Source organism: Brassica oleracea, chromosome C2 (assembly GCF_000695525.1).
Source record: "Brassica oleracea var. oleracea cultivar TO1000 chromosome C2, BOL, whole genome shotgun sequence".
In the NCBI taxonomy this organism is placed as follows: domain Eukaryota; kingdom Viridiplantae; phylum Streptophyta; class Magnoliopsida; order Brassicales; family Brassicaceae; genus Brassica; species Brassica oleracea.
Window position 1 is genome coordinate 27,047,884 of NC_027749.1, and position 27,432 is coordinate 27,075,315.

Genomic DNA, 27,432 nt, shown 5'->3' on the forward strand with positions numbered 1-27,432 from the left:
GCAGCGTACCGCCAATGTTCATTTATAAAGCACAGAATATAAGCGATTCGTGCAGTAAGGCCTGAGACTTATGATAGGTACTTAATTCGTTTATGAAAAAAAAATCATAACAAGCGAGGATAAAATATTTTTAAAAAAAAATTATTAGTTTGCAAATATAGCAGAGCAGAATATTTGAATATAGAACTCATATATAAGTTTGCAAATAATATATATAACATTCTGTTCATCAATGATAACAATAATCAAATTTGAAGTTATATAACATTCTGTTCATCAATGATAACAATAATCAAATTTGAAGTTATATAACATTCTGTTCATCAATGATAACAATAATCAAATTTGAAGTTATATAACATTCTGTTCATCAATGATAACAATAATCAAATTTGAAGTTATTGTGAAAAATGGAGGCTGTTTGAAGCTAGAGAGACTAAAACAGTTTGACAAATATGGAAACTATCATGCTTGCTTTTCGCGCATCCACTCAAAAAAATTGTCTAGAATCAGTGGCCACGCAAGTTCTAGACTGTAGTTGGTCATGTCCGGGAAACTTATCTGTAATGTTTAAAAAAAATATCACATTAGATGCAAATAACGTTTGGTTAAAGAGGATGGCCATGGAGGAGGAGGAAATATAGAAATATATGAAAAGTACGTACCTCATTGCAGAATCTATAAAAACCCATCCATTGGTCCATAGTGATGACTTTGTAATCATTCTGGATCTATTCACAATGAGATGATACCATTTACAAGTGCCAAATACTTTGAAAGAAGATGTTTTGAAGACAAAAAAAAATAGTGGAGTCAAACCTTTAGGTAGTCGACAAAGTGATCAACCTGGTCACGGAATGTTGATCCTAAGACCATATCTAGGAGTTGACAAATAGTCCCAATGTCTATGCAATTTTGTCTTTCATCTGGATGGATAATAATAATGATATAATGTTATTATGTTTATGTTAAAGGTCACACAAGCACACAAAACGAAAAACACAAATCATATAATATCATGCTCATGACGGAGTAGATCGATGATTTCACCTGTCAAACAATAACGAAAGGCATAAGCATAGAAGTCTGCAAAATTCAATGGCTTTCTGACCTGAAATAACGTAGAAACATTAACGCAAGGATATATATATAGAACATGCTATTAATCAATACGAAAATAAAAATAAAAATATATCAAACCTCTTTCTCGAGCTCAGGAAGGGCTTTCTTCAATTTTTTGATAGTGTCAACCTTTAACGCCTTGAGTGCTCTTCTCCATTCAGCCTATTATAGGTGTCAAGCGAGTAAAGATCATACGAACAAAAGTAAAAACAAGAACCTAATTTTAAATATAAAGGTCAAGGGTTTGATGGAATCATGTGAAGCCATATATACACATATATTTTTTTGCAAATAATATATATACATATATATATATATATATATATATATATTGTAAAGGGGAGAACAATGCTATTACCTTTGTGAAGTAACCTTGTCTTTCAGCCTTCATTTTCCTGTAAGGAACGAGTTTAAGAAACTAAGGTATTAAGGTTATGGACTTGTGCTCGGAACTAAGAGTTACATATATATATAACAGAAGAAAATTAATAAATATTGGTGAATTGATTAGTTACCAAGCCAGCATCAAGATCTTGATATCAGTATGAGAAACTTTCAATTTGGAGCAAAGTTTCTCAATTCCTTCTGGACTGTTTGATGCAATAATTAAGAAGAAAAGTGTTAGAACCTTGTTCGTAAATTGAGTTGCATTATAAATACCAAGAAGAGGAATGTGATCATGTGTGCTTGCTTACTCAATGACACCAGAAGATGTATTGGCATACTTATTAAACAACTTATATTTTTCATCATTCTCTTTGGACGACTTTTTAGTTTTACTCGAAGCTGTACCAAACACACAAAGATTGTTGACTTACTTGCTAGATTCAACCGAGTTCAAACTTGACTATGATATAAACCCTAAGGTGATTTATGTTCTTGTTATACCTGAGGGAACAGGATCCGTGTCTGAAGAGGTAACTGTATAAGGTTTACTCCGTTTCTTCGTCGGCTTGGATGCAGTACGAGGCATCTAAACCGCAACCAAAGTGCACTTTATTTGAGATTCAGAACAGTAAATATATAAATATAAACTATATATAGAGTCTTCAGCGGGGACAAGGCGATTTGTACCAGGAAAAGAGCGACGTGAAAGCTTCTAGGTCAAGGAAGGGCAAAGCAATAGAGAAAGAGAGTAATAGCTTGTGTCGAGTTCTCTTCTCTTGGTCTTCTTCTTTTCTTTTCTTTTTTCTCTCTTGGTCTTTTTATATGTGTATGATTTTATACAATTTTTCTTTTAACGAGATAAACTAATATTTTCCTAAAGTTTTTTTTTTAACTAATATTTTCCTTTTTCTTTTTCATAAAAATCCTTTCCTTTGTCAATTTACCTTTTTTTTCTTTTTAATATCAGTTTACCAATTTTCTAAATAGTGTATTTTAATCAGATATCTCTAATTTTGTGTTATCTCAAATAATTTTCTTTTATAATCTACTTTCTAACGAAGAAAAATTCTACATTTAAAAACAATACTGAGGCAGACGTGACTGCTGCTAAGATTCACGAAGATGCTAGACAGTGGCTTGAGGTGCATCAATCGGATAGGAATGGGATAAGAGAAACTTCGGTTTTGTGCAAAGGGAAGAAGAAGTGGCGACCCCGGAGGTGATAATGTGAAATGTAATATTGGTGTTTCTCGGTCCAGTGGTAAGAATGTAAACGCCCCCGTCCAGGGCTAATGGGCCACTCATGCCCATTCATTTGGCATGTAACCCATTCTTTCGGCATGCGACCCATTCTTTCACTACTTCAATCCAAAAATGTTTAATTCTAGAGTTCTAAACGGATGTGTGATAGAAAAAGTAAGTTAATTTTATTAACATAGATAGTCAAATCAATTTTTAGTGTATGGCCTCACGCAAATTACATAAGGTGATGTTGGAAATAGAAGCGCCGGAGTTGGTGGGATTGATTACACTGTAACTCCAATATCTTTAATCATGGCTTTTCTGAATTCTGTTATGGATTCAATTTATGATATTGGAGTTTCAGTGAAAAAAAAAAACACCGAGAAGTCTACCATTTTTTTCAGTACTCTAAGAAAAGACTTCCCCTTTTTCATCTATTTTTTACCTGATAGTGTAACAATAATATTTATAAGATTTGGGAATTTTCTAAAACAACATGACCAAATCAAAACCATTCACGCGTCTAAACAGATGACAAAGCCAACCGAATCTCTTCCACTGACCAGTAGTAAACACAAAGACCCTCCTCCTCCTCCTCAAAGAGTAATAAGCAATGAATGGGTCACTAAGCTGATGTTTGGTGACCTGTCTCTGAGAGATATAGAGAGAAGAGAGAGACAGCATCTTGCAGATGTGATGATCTTACATCTTCTGGTAATGGAGCTTTGAAGGCTGTCATAAAACAGCGTAGCTGAGAGTCTCTATCAGGATACACACTCAGACCTGACAGAAGCAACTCGCAGATTTCCTCTGCCATCTTTGTGTATGCGACTCTGCAGCCATACCAAGAGAGTTTGTACGTTAAGTGTAGTGTGTTGTAACCAAATTTAATAAAATGCTTTTTGTGAATCAATTCAGAATGTGTGTGAGATGTTTGACCCGTATCTGTCCACACAGCAAACTTGAGCTATGTAGTCATCAGAAGCCAACTGCCTTAGTTTAGGAGCAATTACTATGGATGCCACCAAATTTAGAAGGATCCATCCAAAACTGCTCCATTATGTAATACTTTCTAGGTTATTAATACGTAAGACGAGGTCTACCTAGTAGGATCTTATACAATCCAGTGGAAAATATGAACGAACATGGATCAAACAAGTGCATGCAAGTAGTGACTAGTTCTTAAGCTACTGGCAAGTGAGATATATGGAGTACGTACCTGGCTTCAACAGGTAATCTATCACCCCAAACAGCCAATGACTCGTTTAAACGACCGACAAAACTTCTGCACGACTCGTTTCTGCTCTCAGGGGAATCCTGCCGAAGCAAAAGTTGTGTTGTTCATGTCATGCATGTAATTCACACATCAAGAAAACGATCATCATTATGTTATGTCCATGAGAATAGGGAATTGAAAGCAATTTCGTTGAGTATCAGTACAAGATTTAAGCAGCTGCCTAACTATAGTTTAAGCAATTTGAGATCTCTAGGAGTTGAATCTCAAATTTAAGATTATTACGACATAGACGTACCAGTTCTAGCATTGTATCCGCATCTTCTTCCAGTGAACTCTTTAGTAAATAAAATGACATGTAAATTCCAGCACCCAGGTCCCAGTTTTCAATCTCAGACTTGCGGTGGTCCATTGAAGTAGCAATTCTCCATATTTCTGAGTGGTTAGCTGCATTTATTAAAGATAAAATAGATCAATCCAACCAGATCGTTCCTACACTACACCGGAATCGTGTTCCAGTTGAGCAATTGGGTCTGCACCATAAGGATATGAAGAAGCTTACCTGACAAAAACAATGAATGAGCAACTGATGTCATAAAAATGGAATGAGCTCTTTCCCAGTTAGCGCATTCGATAAAGTGGTCGAGAGCCTTTACGAAATCTCCATGGTAATTGTAATAAACTGCCTGCAACAAAGGAAAAGAAAAAGCAATCCGCATATCAGTATAAGATGGAAAAAGGGTTTTGTATAATGTGCTTACCAGAGCTTCGTGCATCCATTCAGAAGGGATACCCAAGTCCTTTATAAATTGCCGCTGTGATTCCACAGAACTCCAAGTTTCACAGAACTGAAACAGGATTTCCCGGATGACAGTGAAGTGTAGATATGGACGGTCTTTGCGGTAGGGCATGTGAAGAACAACGTAGATAGCCCAATGACAAAGGCCCTGAGAGAGAAGCTGTGCAACAAATCCCATATCGAGACCATGAAGGTCATCTGAAGTGAAAGCTCCAACTGCTTCTAATATTCCTCGCTGGTGCCAGATCATATGATAGTCAAGTGGGTCGTCAGTTGAAGAGAAGGCACTGAACATAGTCTTCAGAAAACCAATTTTCTGCTCTTCTCTGCTGTGCAAAAGCATAAGATAATACAACAGGTCAGAATGCTTGGTGTTGCTTACAATTCCATCTGCTGGTCCTTCGTCGATATATATTGGGACTGGCCACGGTGCCTTTCCCTGATCTAGTAGGAGTTGATAATTTCTGAAGATGACAGGCAAGGAACTGTCTGGAGCCAGATGATGCCACATCAACAACCCTAGGAATCTCTTCCAGTCAATTTCAAAATCTTGTAGTGCATCGTGGATGTTACCAGCAAGCAATTCGTAAAGCTTAATTCTATCCTTTTCAATGTAGTTAAAATCCAGCCCATTCCTTCCCCAAAGGTGAAGCTGCTGCATGATATCATCGCGGTTTACAGTTGATCCACCAACCTGGCTCAACAAACAAGCAAGTCTAACATCTCCCTTAGATATGGCAAGTTCCACCGCTGAATCAAGCTCTCGTCCCGTTAGAAGAAAGAACAAGTGCTTAAGGTAGCCAGAACCATTCAGATCGCTCACGTCTTCTTGTACACGGTGACTGACACATTCTTGGAGCCAGCAACTGAATTCTGCTCTTCGGATAAGTGGAAGAGCTTCTGTATCAACTTCTGCAGACTCTTCTTTGACATCTTGCATCATGTCTTCCTCATTATCAGAAGCTGCATAAGTACTCTGTCTCTCAGAAAAGAGAACTTTTATGAGTTCCCACACCATGACCTGGTGAGTCAAAAAGAGCTTCGCGGAGGTGGACAACCCAGGAAACTCTAGCTGTTTCTCGATTATATCAATATAGTTTCGGCAGATATCTGAAAGAACCACACGATCAGTGACAACTTTCTGAAGTTTAAGACTGAAAGAGCCAAACCTGATTTCTTTTTCTTCTTCATGATACAATTCCTTGTGGAGACTTAAGGGAGTCTCAAATGCAGAGTCGATAAGTTCTTTCTGAACTTTTTCCTTTTTATCCCGAACCACTTTGTCAATTGCTATCTTATCTACACTGATCACAGAAGACAATACTATCTGGGAACTAGAACTGCCTATTGGATTACCAGTGTGAAGAAGCACGCCATTTGGTCCCCAACCTGCACGGAACGACCTTCCCATGAATAATGCTGCGTCTACAACATTGCGGGAATAGTTATCAGTTAATGGCGTCTCATGACTGATGTCCAGCTCGAAACCTCCCATCTTCGACTTTCTGACTGCCAGGTTTTTATTTTGTTGGACCATCAGGATGCTGCCTGGGGAGCTTTTATCATTACCAGGGTTATACTCCAGCAAAGCAAGCGGCGTTTTCCGCACGACCGGTGGAGTATCTTGATGAGTATTTCTTTGTTTTTGTGAAGGTCTTGCGTTTCGTTTAGTCAATGATGTCATGGGGAAGGAAGTTTGCTCTCCAAACTCCTCACTTTCGTCAAGATCTTCCCTAGGAAACATCAGCAATCTCATTTCTTTCATCTTTCCAGGATCAAGTCCTAGATGCGCTGGAAGAGAATGAGAAAGCTCAGACTCGGAAGTTTCCATTATGTCAACGTCAGCTACCACCATGTCACCATTCAGTCCTAGATGATTCTCCAAACGTGGGGCATCATCCATAGTAATATCTTCTGCCTCATCATCACTCAACCCAAATCTACTGAAATGAGGAACCAAAAAGTTCCAGAAACCCATCTCAGGATCAAATGAGATGAAAGTTGCCCCTTGTCTTTCAGCAATCTGTTTTAATTTATAAGAAACATGGTCAGCACGCTCTTCCCCACAAGCCATGTTAACGATCAGAGTGACCTCAGCAGGCTTGTTAAGCCCCTCGCCAACAGCAGGCTTGGAGCTCTCATCATCATAAACAACCACCTCGTGCCTCTGAAACTGAACAATCTGATCCAGATCTAGCTTTCTAACATCTGTAGTTCCAATAAACTTGATAAGACCGTAACCAATCCTCCCAACAGTGAAATCAGGGACACGGCTGCAAAAACCAGGGCTTTCAATTTCTCGCTGGAAAAGCTCGTTCATGGATGGCTTCAAGAAGTAGTCGGGTGAGTTCAAGGAAGGCAATGAATCTCTGATATCATTTCCATCAAAAAGGATCTTTCTGTGTGAGTCCAAACTTGTAGCCATCGTTGAAATCTCTGTCAACAAAGAGTATAGGGAACTTAAGAGACGACAAGCTTAAACTTGAGAGCTGATTAAAAAGGAAGCTCAATCAACCCTAGGCAATGCAAAGGACTCCCCTTTGAAACTTAATGAATCAACTGACCAAGCCGATACAGTGAAAGAAGCCATGAATCGCTACAATCAATAGTCCAAAGAGTTACCTGGAGCTTGAAGAATAGAAAGAGACGCCATGATTGACCACCAAGGTAGAGAGAGAGTCTAGGGTCTTATAGACTGTCACCGTACTGTGCCTCTTTTTCCGGTTTCTATCACGAATCCATCGCTCACGGACGGTGGCGCTGAAGGACGGCGGCGACAGTCTAAAACCCTTCTTCTTCTATCTAAGGCGCTGTAGAGAGAGAGAGAGAGAGAGAGAGAGAGAGAGGGAGGCAAAGGCGCTCTCAAATTTTGTCAGATCCGCCTGCTTTGGTTAGGATCCGTGTTCCTACCCGACCCGTAAAACACTAAATAAAAATTGGGCCAAAGCCCAATAATAGGGCCCATTTACATCTTCCTTTTATTTTTATTTATGAGTTCAGCGTCCGAACAACGCTTCGCCGGACGTCAATTAGACGCAGGGCGGAGGATCTTTCTATATAAACTCTTCTCGTCTCGCATTCTTTTTCCGACTCACTTCGTCTTCTGCTTTCCGGAAACGTCTAATCTCCGACGAACGTCCTCTCTATCTCTAGGTATCTCTCTTTTATTCTCTCATTCGACTTTCTCCGTCTGATTACTTTCTTATCTCCTGATTCGAACTGTTTTTACAGTGATTCCGACGACCTAGGCTCGTGATAATGGCTACCTTTGGTGCGACGGCGAATACTAATCCTAACAAATCCTTTGAGGTAATTCTTCTATGGCCGTTGTTTGAGTTAGATTGAGAGATCGAAGAGCTTTCTGTTGGATTCTCACAAAGTTTGCTCCTTTCTTTATTGCTGCGAAAACCCTTTTTTAAGTGTCTTACTTTGTAGCTGTAACTCGTGTTTTTGAGACTTGTTTCTATTAAAGCTCCAATCTTTTTATACTTGTAGTACAAATTTCACATAATTGTTTCCGTTGTCCTGCAGGTTACTCCATCACCCGCAGATTCTATCTCCAGCTTAAGTTTTAGCCCAAGAGCCGATATTCTTGTCGCCACTTCTTGGGACAATCAGGTTTTATTCTTTGCCCTCCTTTCTTTGTTTCTCCTCTATTCGTATTCTGGTGTTTGAATTTGCTTCGTCTCTCGTTATAGGTGAGGTGTTGGGAAATATCCCGTAGTGGAGCCTCTCTAGCAAGTGCTCCTAAAGCATCTATATCTCATGATCAGCCGGTAATTTCTTGTTGCTTCCTATCTTTTTTTTCTTCTTATTCTTGCTTTCCCTTCTACTTATAATCTCATGATTGTGTATATCTCTTCTTTTCTTTTCTTCTGTTTAAGGTCTTGTGCTCTGCTTGGAAAGATGATGGAACCACTGTCTTTAGTGGAGGTTGTGATAAGCAAGCCAAAATGTGGCCCTTGTTGTCCGGCGGTCAACCTGTTACTGTTGCTATGCACGATGCTCCTATTGTTGACATGGCCTGGATCCCCGGAATGAATCTCCTCGTTACTGGTAGCTGGGATAAAACATTGCGGTAAAGATTTGATTTGTTCATTATATACTCTATTGCGAAATCAAACAAATGATAGAATTGCCTGACTGATAATAAAACGAATGTATGTTGGTTTCCTTTCCAGATATTGGGACACAAGGCAGCAAACTCCTGTGCATACCCAACAGCTTCCAGATAAATGCTATGCTTTGTCTGTGAAACACCCTCTGATGGTTGTCGGTACTGCAGATAGGAATCTGATTGTCTTCAACTTGCAAAATCCTCAGGTCTGTTTTCTGTTTTACGACTTTTGTGTGTGATCTCCGAGTGCTAAGACTGCTGAGCATCAAATAGATGATCAATTTAGCAACACATGGATCAATTGAATAAGCATGTAGTGTATCCTACGAAGAACTAGTCTGGTGGCTCATCAAGGCGTTTCGACCATCAGATTTACTATTTCACTTGTGTACTGAACTTTTTATTAATTTGGTAAACTGCAGACTGAGTTCAAGAGAATCGTGTCACCACTCAAGTACCAGACGAGGTGTGTTACTGCCTTCCCTGATCAGCAAGGATTTTTGGTATGTCTTCTTATATTATCCTTTTCGATTGTGGTTTGGTTAATTCGATGGCACAACACATTGATCTCACGTGCTTGTAATTATACAAAACGTTATCCTTTTCAAGCTTGAGAAGTTTCTGTTGGTTATTCTAGTAACAAATAGGTATAGTAATGTTGGAAGTTGTTTCATCAGTCACATCTTATCTAGATCACAGAAACTGTCAAGTATATAACCAGATCCGATGCTCTCTCTATATAGGTTGGTTCAATTGAAGGGCGAGTTGGTGTCCATCATCTGGATGATTCTCAACAGAACAAGAACTTCACATTCAAATGCCACAGAGATGGGAATGAGATCTATTCTGTCAACGCTCTGAACTTCCATCCGGTAAGCTCTCTATGGCTCAGTAGTCTTAAAGCTTCAGCACCATGAAAATATATTGTACAGATGTTAATTGTTTGAGTTGTGTAATATGAAGGTACAAGGAACTTTTGCCACTGCTGGCTCAGATGGGGCTTTCAATTTCTGGGACAAGGATAGTAAACAAAGACTCAAGGTAATATCATGTTACTTATGTGCTTTTCATTTAACTATTGTGTCTTATATATACATAATTCTAACAGTTGTGTGCATTGTTCACTGATGAATGTCAGGCCATGTCAAGGTGCAGTCAGCCAATTCCTTGCAGTTCGTTTAACCACGATGGGTCCATATATGCATATGCGGTATGCTACATCTTCTTTGTTTTCACTTTATTAGATGATGTTAAATCTGCAAAATCAGAAGTGACTTTGGAGAATATAGGGTAGAAAGTAATGTTCTTTTGAACATTTTGTATTGTAGTCGTGCTATGACTGGAGCAAAGGTGCAGAGAATCACAACCCAGCAACTGCGAAAAGCAGCATCTTCTTGCACCTGCCACAGGTGTGTTTAGTGTGCAACTCCCAACTCATAAATTCTGCTTCATGTTTCCAAACATTAACTATAAGTAGCTAGTGTGTACTAATTTTGTATGAATGAACTTGCAGGAAAGTGAGGTCAAGGCGAAGCCAAGAGTAACGACCGGCAGAAAATGAGATTAGCTAATTGCTTTCAGTGAGAGAGGATCTCTTCCTCCCTTATAGTGGTGGATGATGCTTTTAGCTGTCTTGATATCGTTTTAATGTAGAGTCTCTTTCTTTCCCATCAAGTAAATTATCTGTCTGTCTTAGATGTTTCTCCTTTTGGCTCAGTTTGGAATTGTGTCTGTCTAAGTACTACTACCACCCTCCGAAACATAATGAAACGTTTCTAGAACTCTTAATATATTTAATTATTTTACAGTTGATAAATTTGAGTAGTATAAGGATTAAATGGACAACATTACGCATATTGCATAGAATATACACATGTTCTTTCTTTTGTGAAAAAAACTATAATCCTAGAACGGAGAGAGCAATCATGCAAGTATCTAAATATGGTTATGGCTATGGTTAATATAGCAAAAGAATACAGAGAGAGACGAAAAGAAAAGAAAAGAATAAAAAATGGGAGTTGATTAGTGGAAGCGGGAGTAAAGCGAAGGACATGGACTTTGTCCCATTGCAAAAACTCCCGATCCTTCACTACTACAACTGCTAATCATCTTCAGACTCTCTCTCTCTCTCTTATATAAACACTGCAATTGCAAAACCAATTTCTTTCATTCTAACAAAAATAATTTCATTAAAAAAAAAATTCCTGTTTCTGTTTTTCTCCATTTTGTTTCTTCTGTTTCTTTAAAATAACAACCTAAAAAGGGTAAAGATCGAGAGAAAATTATCAAGTTTGAAAGCACACAAAAACTGCAGAATAACTTTGAAAAACATCTGTCAAGAAAGAGTTTAAAAAAGAAAAGTTTACACGAGAAAACAACAAACAAGATGGCGGGGAAAGAAGATTCAAGCTGGGACGATATCAAAGAACGAAGGCGTCGATCTCGTTAGTACATTCTCCTCTATGTTAGCTGAAGATTCCAGTCTTTGATACACTTAACTTTGGGAGAAAAGAGTATGGAAAAGGAGAGAGGGAAGCACAATGGGCACAAGCTCAGCGTACACTAACCTGCTCAACCTCTCAGAGATGTTCAATGATAAAAGTACTTACAGAGAACTTTCAGAGATAGCAGATCAAGCCAAGAGACGAGCTGAGGTTGCAAGGCAAGGCTCTAAACAACTGATTAGTCCCATAACATTTCTGTTCCCTCAGAATATGGGCTTTTACACTTTTCTTGTTTTGTAATTTTTCAGGTTAAGAGAGCGTCATACATTGAAAGGTCACGTGGAATCAGTAGTGAAGCAGAAGGGACTTGACATAGAGGCTATACAGCAACACTACACCCTGTGATTTTCAGAGACGAGTGTTTCTCAGTCTAGTTTAGAACCAAAACCACAAGAGTATTGAAAAATAAACCACCACCTTCATCATTAGAAAAATACTGCAAAAAGAACACAAATAATGTTTCTCTGACTAGCAGTGGCTGTTGGCTGCTTTATTTGTTTTGAGATATTCTTGTTCTATTGTCTTTACAAAACTAATAAGATTTCACATTACAAATATTATAAAATAGCATAAGGATTGAGAGATGAGGATCAAAACAAATTCTGATACAGATCAACAACCAAAACAAATTAACAGATAGCAATATATTTTAGGCATCCCTCCCTTGTTAGAAATGTATAAAGACTCTACTAAACTCTCACTCTCAGGTCACTTCATCTGAGTAGATGATGAGTTACTGATGCAGCTTTTGTCTGGTTTGGCTTTGCATGGTCAAGATACCAGAGAGCTCCTTCAGCTGCATGCTCAGCAGCAGCTTTCTTCTTGTGTTTGGGATCCCCAAAACATTCTAAAACAGTTTTTCCTGAAGAATCTCTAATCTCAACCACAACTTTGTATGTAAACCTGAACCCAAAAACAAAATAAACCAAGTTCCATGCAAATTAAAAGGTTGTGAGTAGATGCAAGGTGCAGGTAAGTTATGCGTGACTTACAATCTCATGTGACAAGGTCCATCAACATTGCAGCAATCATAAACAGGAGGTTTCCATCTCTTGGAAATACACATTTCGTGTAACAATGATTTTGCTGAACCTTTCTTAGTCTCATCTGGACCACAAGCGTTTACACAATGAAACAAATCTCAGTATGAGAAAAAAAAAACAAAACCTAAGACCATTCACTGTAATGTATTGAACCTAAAAGTGATGAGATTCTAGGTTAAAACAAGAAGATGACTAAGGGAGGTGAATGAAGAAAAGGTGACACCTTTAGATATTGATTTGGGGTCTTCTACAGGATTGAGAACAGGGTGATTCTCTTGTGTGGTGCTTACGCTTCTTGTGCTATTAGGATCGATCTGAATGTTAGAGAAGGAAGACTTGACATTGTCTTCTTCAAGCCTCATCTCTTGGTATCTCTGCTTTGGTACAGTACCTGGCACCATCATTGTTCTTGGCTTCTGACAAAAAAATTGAAAGAAACTAAGATGTATCACTGATTCCGACAGAGATTTATGTTTTTTTTCAAAGAAAACGTCTTTGGTATTAAAAAAGAATAGCCAGATCAACGAGGAACGTTACAGAACAATCGAATTTGGAAGTAAATTGAATGAAGAAAGTATATTTATATTTACCAGAGAGGAGGGTGTGGGGATAGAAGAAGGATCCAGAGGAGGAATGTCTTTGAGATTGATGATGATAGATCTTCTTCTTGATGTGTTTCGCTTCGTTTTCTGATCCTCCTCCATCTTCTCTCTCTCATAACTCAATTCGTCAAAGTTTCTCGCTTTGGGAATCGAACAAACGGATAAGGTTAATTAATTACAACTCTTTCTCTCACAGAGTTTTGTCTTCTTATGTTTGGTCCCCAAAGTCAAAAGCTTTTGTCTTTTTTTTTTTTTTGTGTTTAGTCAGAAAGTCAAAAACCTAATTAATTGTACTTACCAAACTACTTGATACGATTACCAAAAAAAAACAGATAAAAAGTGGAATTTTGCACAAGATCACCAACAACATTCAATTCAAAATGAAAAGATTACAATAAAGGAAATGAAAATGTGTTTTATAAAATTCTCAATGATCCGCCGAGTTCTAGTGGTAGAAGAGGGATGAGTGAGTGCAACACATCGGTTATTAGTGGTCTGTAACTTGGCTCTGGCTGCACACACAACACCGCAACCGCTGCTACCTGATAAAGATGCTTCAAATCCATGGTTCCTTTGATTGCAGGATCCAATATGTTTGGCAGATTAGCTCTGTCACTCAGCTTTGGTACAGCCTGTTCAACAAATAGAGATCATAAAGCCAAAGAGGATTTCAAGCACATTATCTTGAATACGTACCCAAGTGACAACGGATTCTGGTTCAGTTGTTGGTTTCTCCACTGATCTCTTCCCCAGGAGAAGTTCTAGGAGAATCACCCCAAAAGAGTAGACATCATTCTTGTCTGTTACTTTCCCTTTAAAAAGATGAAAACACACAAAGAGACAATTTTGAGCAACAGATAAAGAAAAATGTGAGAGACTAGTTGTTGCTTATTACCATCAAGAAGATACTCAGAAGGTCTGTTCAGATTTTTGTTCTGAGTCATCAACACAGTTGCATACCCAAAATCTGATATCTGAAGAGAGAAGCAAACATATATCATTACAAGAAGAATGTTACATTATTATACATATCAAGCTTTTATCTTTTTACCTTTGCGTTGAAATCAGAGTCTAGAAGGATGTTAGACGATTTCAAATCTCTGTGAACTACTGGAGGATGGCAATGCTCATGAAGATACTCTAATCCTCTTTATTAAAAAAGAAAGAGAAAAAACTTTGTAAGCAATACAAATGTGCTTGGAGATTAAAGGAAACTGCTAATGGATGAATGGACTTTACCTTGCTATATCGACCGCGATTTTCATTCTAAGCTGCCAAGTTAAACCTGAACCTTGACTAGGCCCTTCAAGTTTATCCAAAAGAAAATATAAAATCAGATGTCAGAAGATTGAACAAAGAATGTATAAACTAGGATCATCTCCCTTACCATGCAGCCGACTCTCCAAAGATCCATTCTGCATCATCTCATACACAATACATCTAGTCTGGCGATAGACGCTAAACCCCAAAAGGGAGATTATGTTCTGATGCTTGATCTTAGCCAACCAGTCTACCTCATTCTGCATTATAGTTCAACAAAGAAACCAAAAGAGTTATGATTCATTAAATGAGATGGTTAAGTAGTGTGGAAGGAAGCCGAGTAATAATACCTCAAACTGTTTCTCAATGTCTGTCTCTCCACCAACATCAAGCTTCTTCACAGTGACAGATGACTTTCCATCAAGACAAGCGCTGTAAAGACATCCACGACCACCTCGGCTCAACACGTTACCATCGCTAAACTTGTTTGTACCAGACTCCAGCAGCTGGTACTCATAGACAGGGATAGTTCCTTTCGTCACAGAATCAACCTTGTGTACAACAGGTTTCGTGGATCCACTACTCTTCACAGAATCTTCAGATAATAAGCAAATAGCCAAAAAAAAGTAAGCGCAACAACACCAAGAAGATTACATTTGTAAAGGATAAAAAAGGGTTAAGCTTTAACATTACCGGACTTCCCCTTGATCCCGTTGAAGCTGTTGTTATTCATACTTCGGTACCTCCATAGCAAGAGGTAGAGAATCATCATGACTGTGATACAGAGGAGTGTTGAGGAGACTATAAGAGCGATTAGAATCTTCTTGTTCAAGTCCTGACGAATCACCACTTTAACAACGGGAGGCCCTGAGAGAAAATGTATAATTGAAAAAGGTCAACTTTTTGTTTATCGGTTAAGATAAAAAAAAAAGTTTCCATTTTTATTCCGGAAATAGTATCAATTTCAAGTAAAGTCGATTCCTTTTGGTCTCCTCTAGCAAACCCATTTCGTCAACTAGTAAGACCCAATCACTCAAAATCAGTAGCTTGATTTTGAATTTTACCTGAGGATTGAGCGCCTCCGGTTCGAGGAGAAGCCTGAGAGATAGGGATTTCTTGGGGAGTAGCAGAAACAAAGACAACGGAGAACAAGCAGAAACCCACTAGACAAATGGGCAACAGCAAATGACGAAGGAGACACATTCTTGTTTGGTGTTTCACAAACATGCAGAGAGAGAGAGAGAGAGAGAATGAAACTATTGTGAAGCTTCTTCCTTTTGAGTTCTTTTAATGGAGATGGGAAGAAATCTTTGAGATAATCTTTGTCTGAAGATGGAGACAAGAGAGGAGGACAGGACACAGTTGGGGTTGGGAAACGGAGAGAGAAAGACAGTGTATTGGTTTGGTTTTCATGTGGCAGTTATCAAAAGGTGTAAAAAGTTGAAACCAAACCCAAAAAAGAGAGTGCTGCCTTGATGAGAGAGAGAGAGAGACCGGACGTGGGGTGTTAAGACGTGGAATTGTGGACTAATAGAGAAGATTTAATATCATGCTCCATTCTCTCAATTAATTTGTATTTTACTGTAGATAACATCCCAAGTTAAGATAATTCTCTGCTTATATAGAGATAGAAAAAAAGGAATATAGTAATCTCTATAGGTTTGTTTGCATTGAGGCACATTACTCCAAATGATTCGATTGGGTCACACTGCATAATTCAATTCATGCGGATTTAGGGACAAGTCATGGTTGAAGGAACTGAATCCAAAGAATATATTTTTCCTTTTTAAAAAATATTGGAAGAAAGGTCCAAAAGTCTTGAACATTATTCATGTGAACTTTCTATGTCTGTCCTCTTCAACTTTAATTGCCCACACAAGTGGTCACATACACTTACACACAGCTGTACAGTTGACAATCAATCTCAAATTACAAAAAAATTCCAAAAATGAACTGGTTGGGCCTTATAAGAATAATGAGCCTGAGAAGATAGTAAGCCTTAACAGGCCCAACGGATCTTAAAGAGAAGCCTTTCAAGATGCCAGCAAAGACCAAGAAGAGGGAGTAAAACTCATATTAATGTCTGAGATAAGATACATTGGACTATAATTTAACTTTATTATCAAACTTCACACACAATTTTAGTCTATTTGCCTATATAGCCTGCAGTAATAAACTCTAGCACAACAACTTTTCTCCCCCCAAAATGATGGACCAGAAAGACCCACATTATCTCTTTTGCCAAAATGAAAAGAACAAAAAGAGAGTTACAGAGATCAAGATTCATTTGTTTAAAACTTGTAATCAGGGTTGTCACGAAGACCGAGTTTTGAGAGTGAAAGGCAGTAAGAGTCCCAGTCTGTTCGTCTCATATACTTGAGCAGTTTCTTCCTTCTATGCACCATTGCTATAAGTCCCTTTCTCGAATGCTTGTCCTAGATTAGGTTTCATAGGATACACAAATTATGTTACATAATAGAAAACCGCCTCTACTAGCTTCAGAAAAAAAGAGGAAATAAAAGCTTACCTTTTTATGTAGAACAGAGGATAAATGCTTGATCTTAGTAGTCAGTTGTGCCACTACAAAGGAAAGACCATAAAGATCACTAACCAATAATGTAAGAAATGAAATTATCTGTGACTAACCGATGAGATTAGCCTTGTATTGATAGCTGAAGACAAACATTGATCAGGACAGAAGCTCCCTTTGTAGGGTTTAAATTTACCTTGAACACGTGCAGAACCACAATCGGATTCAGACATCTTGAACTCTTCCCTGACCTTTGCAAGCTCGATTTTCATCTTCTCCGCAGATGACATGTTATCCGGGTGGAAATACTGCGTTTGATTTTACACATAATCAATGCCTAAAAGCTTAAAGATTCAAGAAACTAAGAAGAAAAAAACAGACTTACAGTTTGAACTAGCTCCTCTTTGGGAGGCTCCAGTAAATACTTGGGAGTATCACTAAACACGCTGAAAAGATCCACGTTCTGAACTGCAAACAGCAGATCAACCTTCCAATTAAATCACAAAAAAATCAACAGAACACCAAGAATATCTAAACACTGCCGGAGGCAGGGGAAGTCAGGAACACGTACATGCTAGTGATTTTCTGGCTTCTGCTTCTTTCTTTTCTTGAATACCAAACCTGAGATCATCGAAGGGAAGCCCCTTCCTCGTTCCCTGAGCTGCTTTCTCTTCCACCTCTCTCAGCTTAACAAGCCTCTGGTTCAGCTCCTGCAGCGAGAACCAACCTTCTTCTTTCTTCCCTTCTGGTCTATACCGTCTCAGTATCTCCCCCAGCTCTTCGGTGTTGTATCTCTTGATAAACTCCGACTTCATCTCCTCCGTCTCATCTCCCTTCCTCTTCCTCTCTTCAAGCTCCTCCCCGAACACTGAAACAGGCAGCCCCTCTCCTCCACCGAACACATTAGAACGGACGTTATTATCATTACGTTTCGCCTTCATAATCCCCTGAATGCTCGATAGATTAGACCATCTCGTCTCTTGTGGTGGCCTCATCTGCCTTAAGTTTTGCTTTAGGTTCTCAAAAGGCGAGCTTTCGGGTCTGGGTTTTGACAGCACGGTTTGCTTGTAAAGATCCTGCAAACCCCTCGACGGAGGAGATGCTGCTCTTCGTCGGAACTCGTTGAGATTACGCCTGATGTCCTGAAAGTCTCCGCCGGAAAAGGTTTGACCTTTGGCATCGAATCTAGCTTGAGATTGTTGTTTCAGGCTGCTCTTGATGCCACTGAAGTAGGAGGAGATTTTGAGATCCGACGGTGGTTGTTGAGGAGGCTGTTCGCCGGATTCGCTCCCGTCTTGAGGAGATGAGGTGGAGAAGAGATGAATCAGGGAGGGGTTAGATTGTAGTCTTTGTTTGCGTCTGGCGAGGTGAAGCGCCATTGAAGCTGATCTCGGCGGCTCCAGGTGCTTTAGGGTTTTTTGGTGATGATGAAGAGAGAGAGGCGTTCAAGTGGAAATGAAAGTGATGGAGTCAGACCGGTTATCTGTAAACCGAAAATTAGAAAATGTGGTTTTGGGAACCGGATTAGAAGGGAAAACGGTTTATTAACTTTCGGTAAAAGTGAGAAGACATGTTTAAAACCATCATCATTACTACTGACTTCAGGAAACTAAAATCCTACGTTTGTGAGGTCAGAGACTCGGAAGGTTCTTATTCGCTAGCATCTTTTTTTTCAAATTGCAACATTTCGTTTTGGTTCAACTAAAGAATGATTAAAATGATTTCAATAAAATGAGGTCGGAGATGAATTTAAAACCTATGCTTATGAATTATGAACTATTGTAGATGATAGTATACTGGCCCAAAATGTGATTTAAGATGCTACTGTTTTGAATGCTAGCTCCCTGACGATAAGAGAGAGAGAGACGTATGTGGTCGAGTCCTATGAAGATCAACGCTTGTTAGCAAAGGATGTGTATTGAACGAGTTCATTGATGTCATGACACTTGTTGTTTACACATTGATGTTAACACACAGAGGCGACTACCTTGCAACCAAAACGTGTCTAAAACTCATTCAATATACCAAACATATGGTTTTTCCTTGCATCTTATTCCAACTTAATACTACTATCCAGTTTTAAATCTAGAGTATCAAAAGATTCAAAACACCTTCCAGAAATCGAAGGTAAAAAGAGCTGTCGAGATTTTTTAAAGTTCTATTTGACGACTTTTATATTGGTTTAATTGTTGGTTTACAGGTTCGCTTATTTTATAGGGGCGCATAGATTATGACGGTCATCTTTCTCCATACTTCAAGGCCATTCCATAAGTAAGTAGTCGACGTGACCAAGAAATTGAATAGTCATAAATACGATGGAAAAATAGAAATTTCAAAATAATAATACTACATTACTACTCAGTCATATTCGTACTCGATGATACATTGAAATAGGTTTAGTTTTCTTTTTCTTTATATACCATGGCAATTATTTTTCCCAGCTCATGCAGTGTCATGTTACCATAACTATCTCATCAGTGGATACGCGCGACGTTACCCTACTTCTCCTACAATTCCAGCACACGATAGAATAAAAAACATTGCCACAAATGGTCTATGCCACGTATGTATTTAAGTGGGTCCCACAGTTATCGAGGAAAAATAAATAAAACAAAACTAGTTCTCTTCAATCTAATAACTCCTCAATATATATAACGAAATCCACACATTAAAGTTTGCCTCACAGATATCTTCCTCTCTACTTTTTCGCCACCATCTCTCGCTCTCCTTACCTCTCTCTCTCTCTCTAAAGCTGTCTAAGATTCAGACTATGTTTGGAAAAAACTGGACTCAAGTGGCTATGTCTGACGACTCGTTGGTGGCCGACGCGCTGCTCCTGCTCCGCCACTCGGAACCAACACTACTGCCGAAGAAAGTCGAAGCATCTCCCATCAAGCTGAAATGGAGCGTGCGTCAACGGAGATCGAAGAAAGGAGACCAAACGCGAGCCAGCCCCACAACTCCTCTTTCCTTGAGCGGGGCCACGTCTCTTAGCGGTGGTTCGACCACCGTGGAAGGCCTTGGAGAGTCCAGCGCCACCGTCAAACCCTCCGAGACCTTTAGATCTAAGGTTTGTCTCGACCATTTTCACTTTTTTTTTTTTTGGTTTTCCCGATTTGAAAACTACGTGTAGCACGTAGAGTCTTAGGTAGGTACTGTTTCGTGCGTCTGTGACGTATACATATCCCTCGCGATGCGGCGTTTCAAACAGTCATAGGTCTTTTAACGAGTTCCCTTGTTTGTTTGGGCTTATCTATTTCCGATTATACCCTTGACCTTACCCAGACGGCCACACGACGAGACTTGGGATCTATCCACGATCGGCCTAGTCTTAATGATGATCATCATCATATAGGTACACCGACTTCTAGTTGACCAAAATACACCCACCGTGGACTCAATATTAGGCAACTTGCTGTGTTTCTTTCTTTTCTTTTCCAAGAAACTATATCTAACTTTCTCGATATGTAGATTTGGTTGTCTTCTTGGAAACACTTCTTGATTTGAGTTTTAAAACTCGGTGCTCTCTTGCTTTTTTTTTTTTTTTTTTCTCCTTTTGCAAAACAAAGAGTCACGTTTCTCACTTTTGGTGCATCCCAGTCACCTCTCTTTCTGCTTTTCCGGAAAGACCAAAAAGTCCTCACTTCAAGGGAGGTGCCTTCTGGTCAAAATCACACATTCATTAACAATTAAATTGACAAAAGCACCCCTTGTCAGCAGATGAGCTCTTTTTACACGGTAAAGTGTTGTCCCGGTCAATGCGAGAGATTATCGTTTGGTTTAGGAGGCGTTTTCGTAGAATTGAATCTACGTTTAGAAAAGTATGAGTGGATTAGGTACGTGTGTGGTAGGGTTTAGTGGGGACTGGGGAGCGCAGTTATCAGATGTGGCGCATTGTCAGTGGTCAAAGTCAGTTGTTGCAAGTGATTGGGTTCTCGTCCGTCAAATTATATTGCTGACAAGCAGTTGAGTTAGCCAGTTTATGTAAAACAAAACATTAGTTAGCTAAGATTGTTTTCTGATCTTTGAAGTTGACTTTGATCGGTGGGTATAATTTTCTTTTGAGAGCCAAAGTGGAGAAGAGGAGGAAATTAATAACGAAATATTTTTAAAATGATTAATAAGGACAAGTGGTGCTGTGGAGAATACGTGACACTAGTTTGGTTTTGAGGAGGAAAATGCATGACGTGTGAATGTGACGACCAAACACACGCGTTTAAGTCCAAGAACTCACGCTCCACTCACGTGATTCTATGTTTTCTCTTTTTCTTTTGAGGGGCATATGTTGTTGACCAAGAAGATTCTGAATTTACACGGTTTAGAAGTTTTCAAAGTTGTTATTTGTTAATGTTAACTAGAGGTTATTCTTCTCTTTCCACCTTATCGTGCCTCTAAAGTCATCTCTTGGATGGTAGGTGTGTGATTTCTTTATAAAGAATGATATAGAAAACAAAACTAATTTGTTTTTATGGTATAAGTTTGGTGTGAGCTGGCTTTTTATCTGGAGGTGTCGTAAGTCATAAGCCATAATCTGATCTGAGTTTTGGCTTTTGGTGTACAGGTTTTTCAGACGAGTGCAACAACAACAACTCTGTTCAAAAGATCAAGGAAGAAAAAGGTAAAAAAGTAAAAAACAGAAATGACTGTTTCTTCATTTACTGGGACTATATAACAAGGCTCGTTCATGGCGTATATGAATATGTTTAGACATATACTCTGAACTTCTGCCAAGGAATATCATTACATATCTGTCGATTTTCTCTAATAAATGCGTCGTTGTGGGCAGACTCTGGCGGAGCTTAAAGATGAGGAAGTCATGCTCTTGAAGGAAAGCAGAGGCCTGAAAAATGTACAAACCTGCTTTTGACTTTCTTATGCATGTCTCTCTATATATTAAGTCTGTGTGCTAATCTTAGTATTGGTTATTGTTTTTTCTCTCTTGAATCAGGAATTAGCAAGTATGCGCGAATTGGTCGAGCAACAAAGAGCAAGAAACAATGCTCTAAAGAAGATGAAGGTGAGCCTATTTTTCCCTTTCTCTCTAGACATTTACAAATTATCATGTAACTGAACAAGTAGATCATATTCATATGTTGCAGGCTGAATCACAATCTGCCTTGTCCTGCAAACGCGAACAAGACTCCTCCTTCTTGCTCCCTGACCTAAACATGCCACTAGATACCGACACGAGCCCATGATCATATTATTCTTTAGTTTTTCCCATCACACTCAAACCACTACCTCCTACCCACAAATATGTGTTTAACTGTAACTATATGAGTATGAACAATGTAGATTGCTATTAACCCTTTTGGCCATTCCCCGTGGCCGCTGTAGAATATTGGCCTCAAGGTGAGGTCATTCGAGTTTATGTTTCTCGATATATCCTCTTCTCTAGGCAGTAGTATGATTTTTTGCTCTGTCATTTTCCCATTTTCACAGGATGAGATGTAATCACCATCATAGATACACTTCTATCTTTCTTACTGTCTTTAGTAAGATGTATTGCAAGATCACATGGCCCTTTCTATCAATATAACACGTTCCAAAACTCTTTATACTGTAACTAGATTACCTATTTTGGAATAAAATTGTGTGGAATGATCAGTTCCATTAATTCCATAAATTGTTTTACCATTTAACATGAATGTAATGAAAATCTAAACAAAATACAAAGCAAAACATTTCATATTAATTCTATATTTCTATATTTCTATTACATTCCATTCATTGTATTTTATTCCTATTAATTCCATTCTTTTTAAAAGTGTACCAGTTACAAGTTACAGCTATAACTTTGTAATTTGATTAATGAATTGTTTATGTCATATGATGTCTCTCTCTAGTCTCTACTGTCTTTAAAATCTCCTCTTGCTAATTTTGGTTCACATTGTTAATCCAAAACTACCAGTCCTAAACTGTAATTACGAAGAAGTATAGGGTTATTATCAGTTGATTTTTATTGAATTGATGATTTGAAAAAATTCTAGTTTTTTTATCCAAATCTCTCCTTATTGGATGTAGGATTTATCAAAACTCTATCAAATTCACCCTTATTGGACTAGTCATTTATAAAAGGCAGTGTTTTGAAACCCGATCCGGATCCGCGGTTGAACCGGTAAACCCGGCAACCCTGAAAAAATCTGGTTTGAGTTTTGTGAAAAACCCAATATTTAGAAACCCGCAAAAACCCACAAAAACCCAATAGAACCCGGAACCCGATACCGGTTGAACCACTGGTTAAACCAATAAATAACTTTTACTTCATTTTTAATTTTTAATTATGTTTTTAGATTATGTTTTATATTCTAAATTTCTAATTAAGAAGTGATATACCGACAAAAAAAAGTTAGATTTTTCCTTTTCAGTTTTATATTTGTGATTTTTAGATTTTAATGAAGATTTCACTATGCCACTTGAAGAAAATAAAAGTGAACAATGGTAGAGAGAACCAAAACTAGTTGATGTGATTTGGTGTTAGTTTATTTCCGTTATTGATAATTTTTTATAATGATTTTTTACTTTTGGTTTATTTTGTATTTGAAATTTAATTTATTATTCACATTAAACATTTAAATATTTATAAATTTTATGTCTTGATTTTTTTAGATGTCATAACTCTTACTTTGTTAGACAAAATTATAAATAGTCTAAACTATTTTTTGATATTTTGTATATCAAATGAAAATAAAAATATAGAAATTAAATTTAATTATTTTCTAAATGTTATTAAACATAAAAATATACACATCCAATCTATTATTTTATGTTTATAAAAACATTTAGAAAATATCAAACTTTAGTTTCTATATTTTTTATTTACATAGCTGATATATTATTATATAATAAAATTAATTCATTTATTAACCCGCGATTCGCCCGCGGTCGACCCAGTGACCTAGCGACCCGGTAAGTCGTCCGGTTCAGTGTCCGGGTCGGTTTAAAAACATTGATAAAAGGGAAAATTGGAAGAAAAAAAGGACACTTTGAACTTTTGTTTGTCCTTTTAGTATTCCTGATATTTTTGGTAATTCTAGACATGTTTTAACTTTCTTTAATAGGAAAAATAGTAAACTGAATTTTAAAAATGTAAAAAAATATGAAAACTATTGAAAACATAAGTATGACAATATATATGTCTAATTTTTTTTAAAGTGAAATCATAATTTATTTTATCTTCTAGTTACAGTTAGAATACTCATTCTGGTTCTCTACTTAGTCTATAAATGAGATACTAAGTTTTAAACATAGATATATCAAAGATATATAACGTATAGTAACCTTTCTTGTATATTCTAACAAAGCTAGAATATGTTACATTATAATCAAGAAAGATGTATTCAGTCTACCTATATATTGATAACTACATATTGCCACAACTCAATGATATACCTCAGCTAGATTACTTGCCGTAATATGTTCTGCCTTTTACCTTTTATGACGCCTATAGGAATAATATGTTTCTCACCTACTCTACTGTGTTCTGTGTAGATAGTATACATATTCTAGGCAAATCCGGAAGATATGGAAACTTCCATATTCGGTTAAAGATGTTTCCTAAATCTATCCTAAATCTCTCAAAGAATATTTTCTCCCACGTTTTTCTCCTCTTCCCACTCCCAAGATCTTTTTCACTTAATATATTTCCTAAATCTATTCTAAATCTACCATAAATCTCTCATGAATATATATATTAAGTATGTGGAAAATAAACATTAGTAGCTTGTAGTTCTGTGGTTTGTGCTATATTGCTTTGTCGCACAACTCGGGTTCGAACTGGATGGCTGGTCTTTCATTTCTTTTTTCGTTTTTAGTGATTTAGGAAAAGACAATTATACCATATTCTTCTTTAATCATATCTGCAACTCTACTTCTCGTATCTATATGCCTTTTAAGCTTCTTTTTTTTTGCGTTTTTCACTAGTTTTCTTGTTTCTTATACCTTACATACCTTAGATCTACAAGGAAATATTATATTGATCTTAAAACCTAACAAAAACAGAATAATCACGTAATACAACCGAATAACACAAAACGTCACCGTCACTTACTGTTTCACGAGTACTCAGCCGGCGAATCGTCCACCGGGGCGAGTTTTAGAACATGTCTTTTGCCTCTTTCGTGGATTTCCTTTTCTTTTTTACTTTCTGTTTTTATTTTATTTTTTCCTTTAAAAAACTTAAATTAATTATGAAAAATTAATATTAATTTAGTTAATTGAAGGGTATAATTGTATTAAAGAAAATATAAATCCTATTTACCTAAATAATCTTCTACAAATTCTATTGAGACAAATCTAAGTTGAGATGTCACATTTTTCTAATTTTCTCTTTATAAAAATTCTTCAAAATTCCCCCTTATTGGAAAATGAGGATTTTGTTATAAGTAAGAAGAGAAAAAGAAGAATTAGTGTGTTTTATTCCATGAGTAATGAGTCTTTTATATAGGATTATAATAGCTTGTGGACAAAGCCACTTGGAGAACAAGTAAAGCTTGGAGAACAAGTATATCTAAGAGTTGCCATAATAGCATCACCATAATATTCATAACACTTCCCCTTGATGTCCATTATGCGCGTAAGATGCTGCCTCGTTAAAAACCTCACCAGGAAAACCTAATAGGAAAAATCATGGTTAAGGGAAAAAGAGTGCAGCGCGCAATAACTTCCCCTCATGGTTTTTCAAAGATCTCGACGAATATGCAGAGTTCCCGGGAACATGATTTTGATATTATCAATCCTTCATGGATTCTACTTTCAGGGATTAACATTTTCAAGTGGATTGTATCATTCAAGTTCTTCCTTTATTACCAGACTATAAGGAACTTGAAACTAGTTGCATCTACTACATGAAATTATGTCTCTTCACAATCAATTTCATATTGATCCTTCTTTCTATGCAACGGTTCATTTACATCTCACTTGTTTTACACTTTTTAGTGTATGGAGTACTGGTCTAAATACTTCTCTATTTCACAAGAAGTTTATATCTTTGTTTATTGCATCTTTGGCCAATCATTTCTTTGTGTACACTTTTCAATATACTTTCTTTTATGATCCTCTTTCTCATTCATCATATCAACTACTACTTTGCATGCAAAAATATCTTCGACGTCGATTTGTTTATTGGTTCCATTTTATTTCGTACATGACATAACTTATTGAGATCTCTTCACTTTCTCAGGTACCTGAATTTCTTACAGTCATGTTTAATGTCTTTTCTGGAGATCATTCAAAAACTCTATTGCCTCGTTTTGACCATTATCAATATATGCTCCTTTTCATATACGAGGATTCTTATCTTAGGAACCAACATGTCTACCACGCTGCAGGCGTGACTAGCAGTTTGATATATTGTTCTTCTAGAACATCTATTCTTATTGGAGCATTTACAGCTGATATATATGACTTGATCACTCTATCTATATGGGTCAATAAATGTGCCTAGCAACTTCTTTACTAAGTTCTACAACTGAATTATCTTTTGGACATCTATTTCACATTATTTTTAGTCCGAGGATCATTGATAATTCATTTCAACTTATTTTCTTTTCCAGCTGTTTATTTTCTCTCCTTTATGTTGGAAATACTAATTCACTTTTAGCATTCATAGCGAGCCTTACTTATATCCTTCAGGGATGGCTCTAGATTCTCAAGTATCAATGAAGATTCATATCCAACATATAATTCCAACCTCATTTGAAAATCCATCTTAATTAAAGCTCTATGGTGGAGCAATTGGAATGTATATAGCACATCCAACTTTCTTTGATGGAAAATGGTTGGTTTTTTTGACCCAATACCAATGACGGGGAGAACTATTAATTACTTGTTGGCTTGATGAAAATTAGTGTTGCTCAAAATGTTTAACACTTATCCCAATGATTTTTCTATAGTCGTCAAAGACATTAAGAAGTGAATTCACCAATATTATAAAGATGAATAGTGGGTGATCAGTCCACCAACATCTCCTTTATTCATGCCAATAACTTCAATTGGCTGGTGAAAATCATATTACCACTTTATCTTATGAGCAAACAACATATGTGAAATCATTCACAAGAATCTTCTAGTTCTTCAATGAATATTTACATAAATATTTATGTATCTTTTCGCATCATTATTGAACCAAAATGGTCTAACTGGTTCATGCCAAATATTTTGTAAACTTCTGGTTTACGTATAAATTTATCTCCATTACACTAATCTTTGTGTAGTACAATCTATAAGAGGCTGTAAATACTTTCTCTAAAATACTTATACTGACTTGAGAAATATTTGTGATTTGAAATGTATATAGCATTTCTTTTGCTTATTGTCTCAACATAAGTATCTCAAAATCCCACAAAATTAATTTGAGAATGATTCATCAATCTTAGTTTTAGTGCAAACATAATCTTCTGAATGTTTCATTTATCATAAAATGTGAGATTCTTTAACTCTTCCCCTCGAGATGATAATACTACAGGTTTATCAATCTCGAATGAATCTCATTTTTTGAATCAACAACATACCCTACAAGGGTTATGTATTTTTCTTAGATCCTTCTAACTTTTGATACTTATAAGAATACAATACCTTAAGAACTTTAAATT

The 27,432-nt window shown here is 37.2% G+C and overlaps 7 protein-coding genes across 8 annotated transcripts; 2 read left to right on the forward strand and 5 right to left on the reverse strand.

Annotated features, from left to right (window-relative positions):
- Positions 1-434: 434 nt before the first annotated feature.
- Positions 435-2,262, reverse strand: LOC106326423 (DCN1-like protein 4). Its single transcript, XM_013764408.1, has 10 exons — positions 2,197-2,262; positions 2,011-2,095; positions 1,818-1,908; positions 1,638-1,712; positions 1,481-1,517; positions 1,201-1,284; positions 1,051-1,111; positions 820-926; positions 666-731; positions 435-561 (listed from the first exon to the last, which is right to left on the reverse strand). The coding sequence occupies exons 2-10, from the start codon at positions 2,093-2,095 to the stop codon at positions 466-468; spliced, it is 702 nt and encodes a 233-aa protein (XP_013619862.1). The 5' UTR covers positions 2,197-2,262; the 3' UTR covers positions 435-465.
- Positions 2,263-3,160: 898 nt separating this feature from the next.
- Positions 3,161-7,651, reverse strand: LOC106327287 (nuclear pore complex protein NUP96). Its single transcript, XM_013765408.1, has 6 exons — positions 7,407-7,651; positions 4,747-7,220; positions 4,548-4,671; positions 4,284-4,432; positions 3,971-4,068; positions 3,161-3,584 (listed from the first exon to the last, which is right to left on the reverse strand). Exons 1-6 carry the CDS (start codon positions 7,435-7,437, stop codon positions 3,377-3,379), a joined length of 3,084 nt encoding a protein of 1,027 aa, XP_013620862.1. The 5' UTR covers positions 7,438-7,651; the 3' UTR covers positions 3,161-3,376.
- A 155-nt stretch (positions 7,652-7,806) lies between these two features.
- On the forward strand, positions 7,807-10,689 carry LOC106322578 (protein RAE1). The gene is made up of 12 exons (XM_013760637.1): positions 7,807-7,937; positions 8,016-8,093; positions 8,316-8,402; positions 8,483-8,560; positions 8,669-8,862; positions 8,966-9,107; positions 9,324-9,404; positions 9,645-9,773; positions 9,865-9,942; positions 10,040-10,111; positions 10,230-10,310; positions 10,415-10,689. The coding sequence occupies exons 2-12, from the start codon at positions 8,043-8,045 to the stop codon at positions 10,460-10,462; spliced, it is 1,041 nt and encodes a 346-aa protein (XP_013616091.1). The 5' UTR covers positions 7,807-7,937; positions 8,016-8,042; the 3' UTR covers positions 10,463-10,689.
- Positions 10,690-11,850: 1,161 nt separating this feature from the next.
- On the reverse strand, positions 11,851-13,228 carry LOC106327750 (ribonuclease 3-like protein 1). Of its 2 annotated transcripts, none has more exons than XM_013765993.1 (4): positions 13,039-13,228; positions 12,672-12,861; positions 12,398-12,512; positions 11,851-12,308 (listed from the first exon to the last, which is right to left on the reverse strand). In XM_013765993.1, the coding sequence occupies exons 1-4, from the start codon at positions 13,150-13,152 to the stop codon at positions 12,119-12,121; spliced, it is 609 nt and encodes a 202-aa protein (XP_013621447.1). In that variant the 5' UTR covers positions 13,153-13,228; the 3' UTR covers positions 11,851-12,118. The 2 variants fall into 2 exon arrangements, with proteins under 2 accessions (XP_013621447.1, XP_013621446.1); XM_013765992.1 differs by having other exon boundaries at positions 12,672-12,864.
- A 145-nt stretch (positions 13,229-13,373) lies between these two features.
- On the reverse strand, positions 13,374-15,840 carry LOC106327749 (probable receptor-like protein kinase At1g80640). The gene is made up of 9 exons (XM_013765991.1): positions 15,375-15,840; positions 15,004-15,177; positions 14,661-14,905; positions 14,438-14,570; positions 14,290-14,353; positions 14,102-14,198; positions 13,946-14,024; positions 13,747-13,862; positions 13,374-13,682 (listed from the first exon to the last, which is right to left on the reverse strand). The coding sequence occupies exons 1-9, from the start codon at positions 15,535-15,537 to the stop codon at positions 13,467-13,469; spliced, it is 1,287 nt and encodes a 428-aa protein (XP_013621445.1). The 5' UTR covers positions 15,538-15,840; the 3' UTR covers positions 13,374-13,466.
- Positions 15,841-16,408: 568 nt separating this feature from the next.
- On the reverse strand, positions 16,409-18,293 carry LOC106322488 (probable 37S ribosomal protein S28, mitochondrial). Its single transcript, XM_013760526.1, has 5 exons — positions 17,412-18,293; positions 17,226-17,308; positions 17,037-17,148; positions 16,838-16,890; positions 16,409-16,745 (listed from the first exon to the last, which is right to left on the reverse strand). The coding sequence occupies exons 1-5, from the start codon at positions 18,217-18,219 to the stop codon at positions 16,602-16,604; spliced, it is 1,200 nt and encodes a 399-aa protein (XP_013615980.1). The 5' UTR covers positions 18,220-18,293; the 3' UTR covers positions 16,409-16,601.
- A 1,212-nt stretch (positions 18,294-19,505) lies between these two features.
- Positions 19,506-22,392, forward strand: LOC106323075. Its single transcript, XM_013761242.1, has 5 exons — positions 19,506-19,910; positions 21,402-21,458; positions 21,627-21,689; positions 21,789-21,857; positions 21,940-22,392. The coding sequence occupies exons 1-5, from the start codon at positions 19,611-19,613 to the stop codon at positions 22,036-22,038; spliced, it is 588 nt and encodes a 195-aa protein (XP_013616696.1). The 5' UTR covers positions 19,506-19,610; the 3' UTR covers positions 22,039-22,392.
- The last annotated feature ends 5,040 nt before the right edge of the window (positions 22,393-27,432 follow it).

Excerpts from the sequence above, each read along its gene's own strand:
- LOC106327749 (XM_013765991.1), bottom strand. The coding sequence starts at position 15,537 with ATGTTTGTGAAACACCAAACAAGAATGTGTCTCCTTCGTCATTTGCTG. Across the intron at positions 14,906-15,003 it reads CGGGATCAAGGGGAAGTCCG|ATTCTGTGAAGAGTAGTGGA; the intron begins GTAATGTTAAAG and ends TATTATCTGAAG. Across the intron at positions 14,354-14,437 it reads TTTGGAGAGTCGGCTGCATG|GGCCTAGTCAAGGTTCAGGT; the intron begins GTAAGGGAGATG and ends ATAAACTTGAAG.
- LOC106323075 (XM_013761242.1), top strand. The coding sequence starts at position 19,611 with ATGTTTGGAAAAAACTGGACTCAAGTGGCTATGTCTGACGACTCGTTG. Across the intron at positions 19,911-21,401 it reads CCGAGACCTTTAGATCTAAG|GTTTTTCAGACGAGTGCAAC; the intron begins GTTTGTCTCGAC and ends TTTGGTGTACAG. Across the intron at positions 21,690-21,788 it reads AAAGCAGAGGCCTGAAAAAT|GAATTAGCAAGTATGCGCGA; the intron begins GTACAAACCTGC and ends CTCTTGAATCAG.
- LOC106322578 (XM_013760637.1), top strand. The coding sequence starts at position 8,043 with ATGGCTACCTTTGGTGCGACGGCGAATACTAATCCTAACAAATCCTTT. Across the intron at positions 9,108-9,323 it reads TCAACTTGCAAAATCCTCAG|ACTGAGTTCAAGAGAATCGT; the intron begins GTCTGTTTTCTG and ends GGTAAACTGCAG. Across the intron at positions 9,774-9,864 it reads ACGCTCTGAACTTCCATCCG|GTACAAGGAACTTTTGCCAC; the intron begins GTAAGCTCTCTA and ends TGTAATATGAAG.
- LOC106327750 (XM_013765992.1), bottom strand. The coding sequence starts at position 13,152 with ATGGAGGAGGATCAGAAAACGAAGCGAAACACATCAAGAAGAAGATCT. Across the intron at positions 12,865-13,038 it reads TCCCCACACCCTCCTCTCTG|AAGCCAAGAACAATGATGGT; the intron begins GTAAATATAAAT and ends TTTTTTTGTCAG. Across the intron at positions 12,513-12,671 it reads CCCCAAATCAATATCTAAAG|ATGAGACTAAGAAAGGTTCA; the intron begins GTGTCACCTTTT and ends CTTGTGGTCCAG.
- LOC106327287 (XM_013765408.1), bottom strand. The coding sequence starts at position 7,437 with ATGGCGTCTCTTTCTATTCTTCAAGCTCCAG. Across the intron at positions 4,433-4,547 it reads TCATTCATTGTTTTTGTCAG|CTAACCACTCAGAAATATGG; the intron begins GTAAGCTTCTTC and ends TAATAAATGCAG. Across the intron at positions 3,585-3,970 it reads AGATTACCTGTTGAAGCCAG|AGTCGCATACACAAAGATGG; the intron begins GTACGTACTCCA and ends GTATGGCTGCAG.
- LOC106322488 (XM_013760526.1), bottom strand. The coding sequence starts at position 18,219 with ATGGCGCTTCACCTCGCCAGACGCAAACAAAGACTACAATCTAACCCC. Across the intron at positions 17,309-17,411 it reads AGCCAGAAAATCACTAGCAT|TTCAGAACGTGGATCTTTTC; the intron begins GTACGTGTTCCT and ends TGCTGTTTGCAG. Across the intron at positions 16,746-16,837 it reads CCTCTGTTCTACATAAAAAG|GACAAGCATTCGAGAAAGGG; the intron begins GTAAGCTTTTAT and ends AACCTAATCTAG.
- LOC106326423 (XM_013764408.1), bottom strand. The coding sequence starts at position 2,095 with ATGCCTCGTACTGCATCCAAGCCGACGAAGAAACGGAGTAAACCTTAT. Across the intron at positions 732-819 it reads ACTTTGTCGACTACCTAAAG|ATCCAGAATGATTACAAAGT; the intron begins GTTTGACTCCAC and ends CATTGTGAATAG. Across the intron at positions 562-665 it reads TTTATAGATTCTGCAATGAG|ATAAGTTTCCCGGACATGAC; the intron begins GTACGTACTTTT and ends TAAACATTACAG.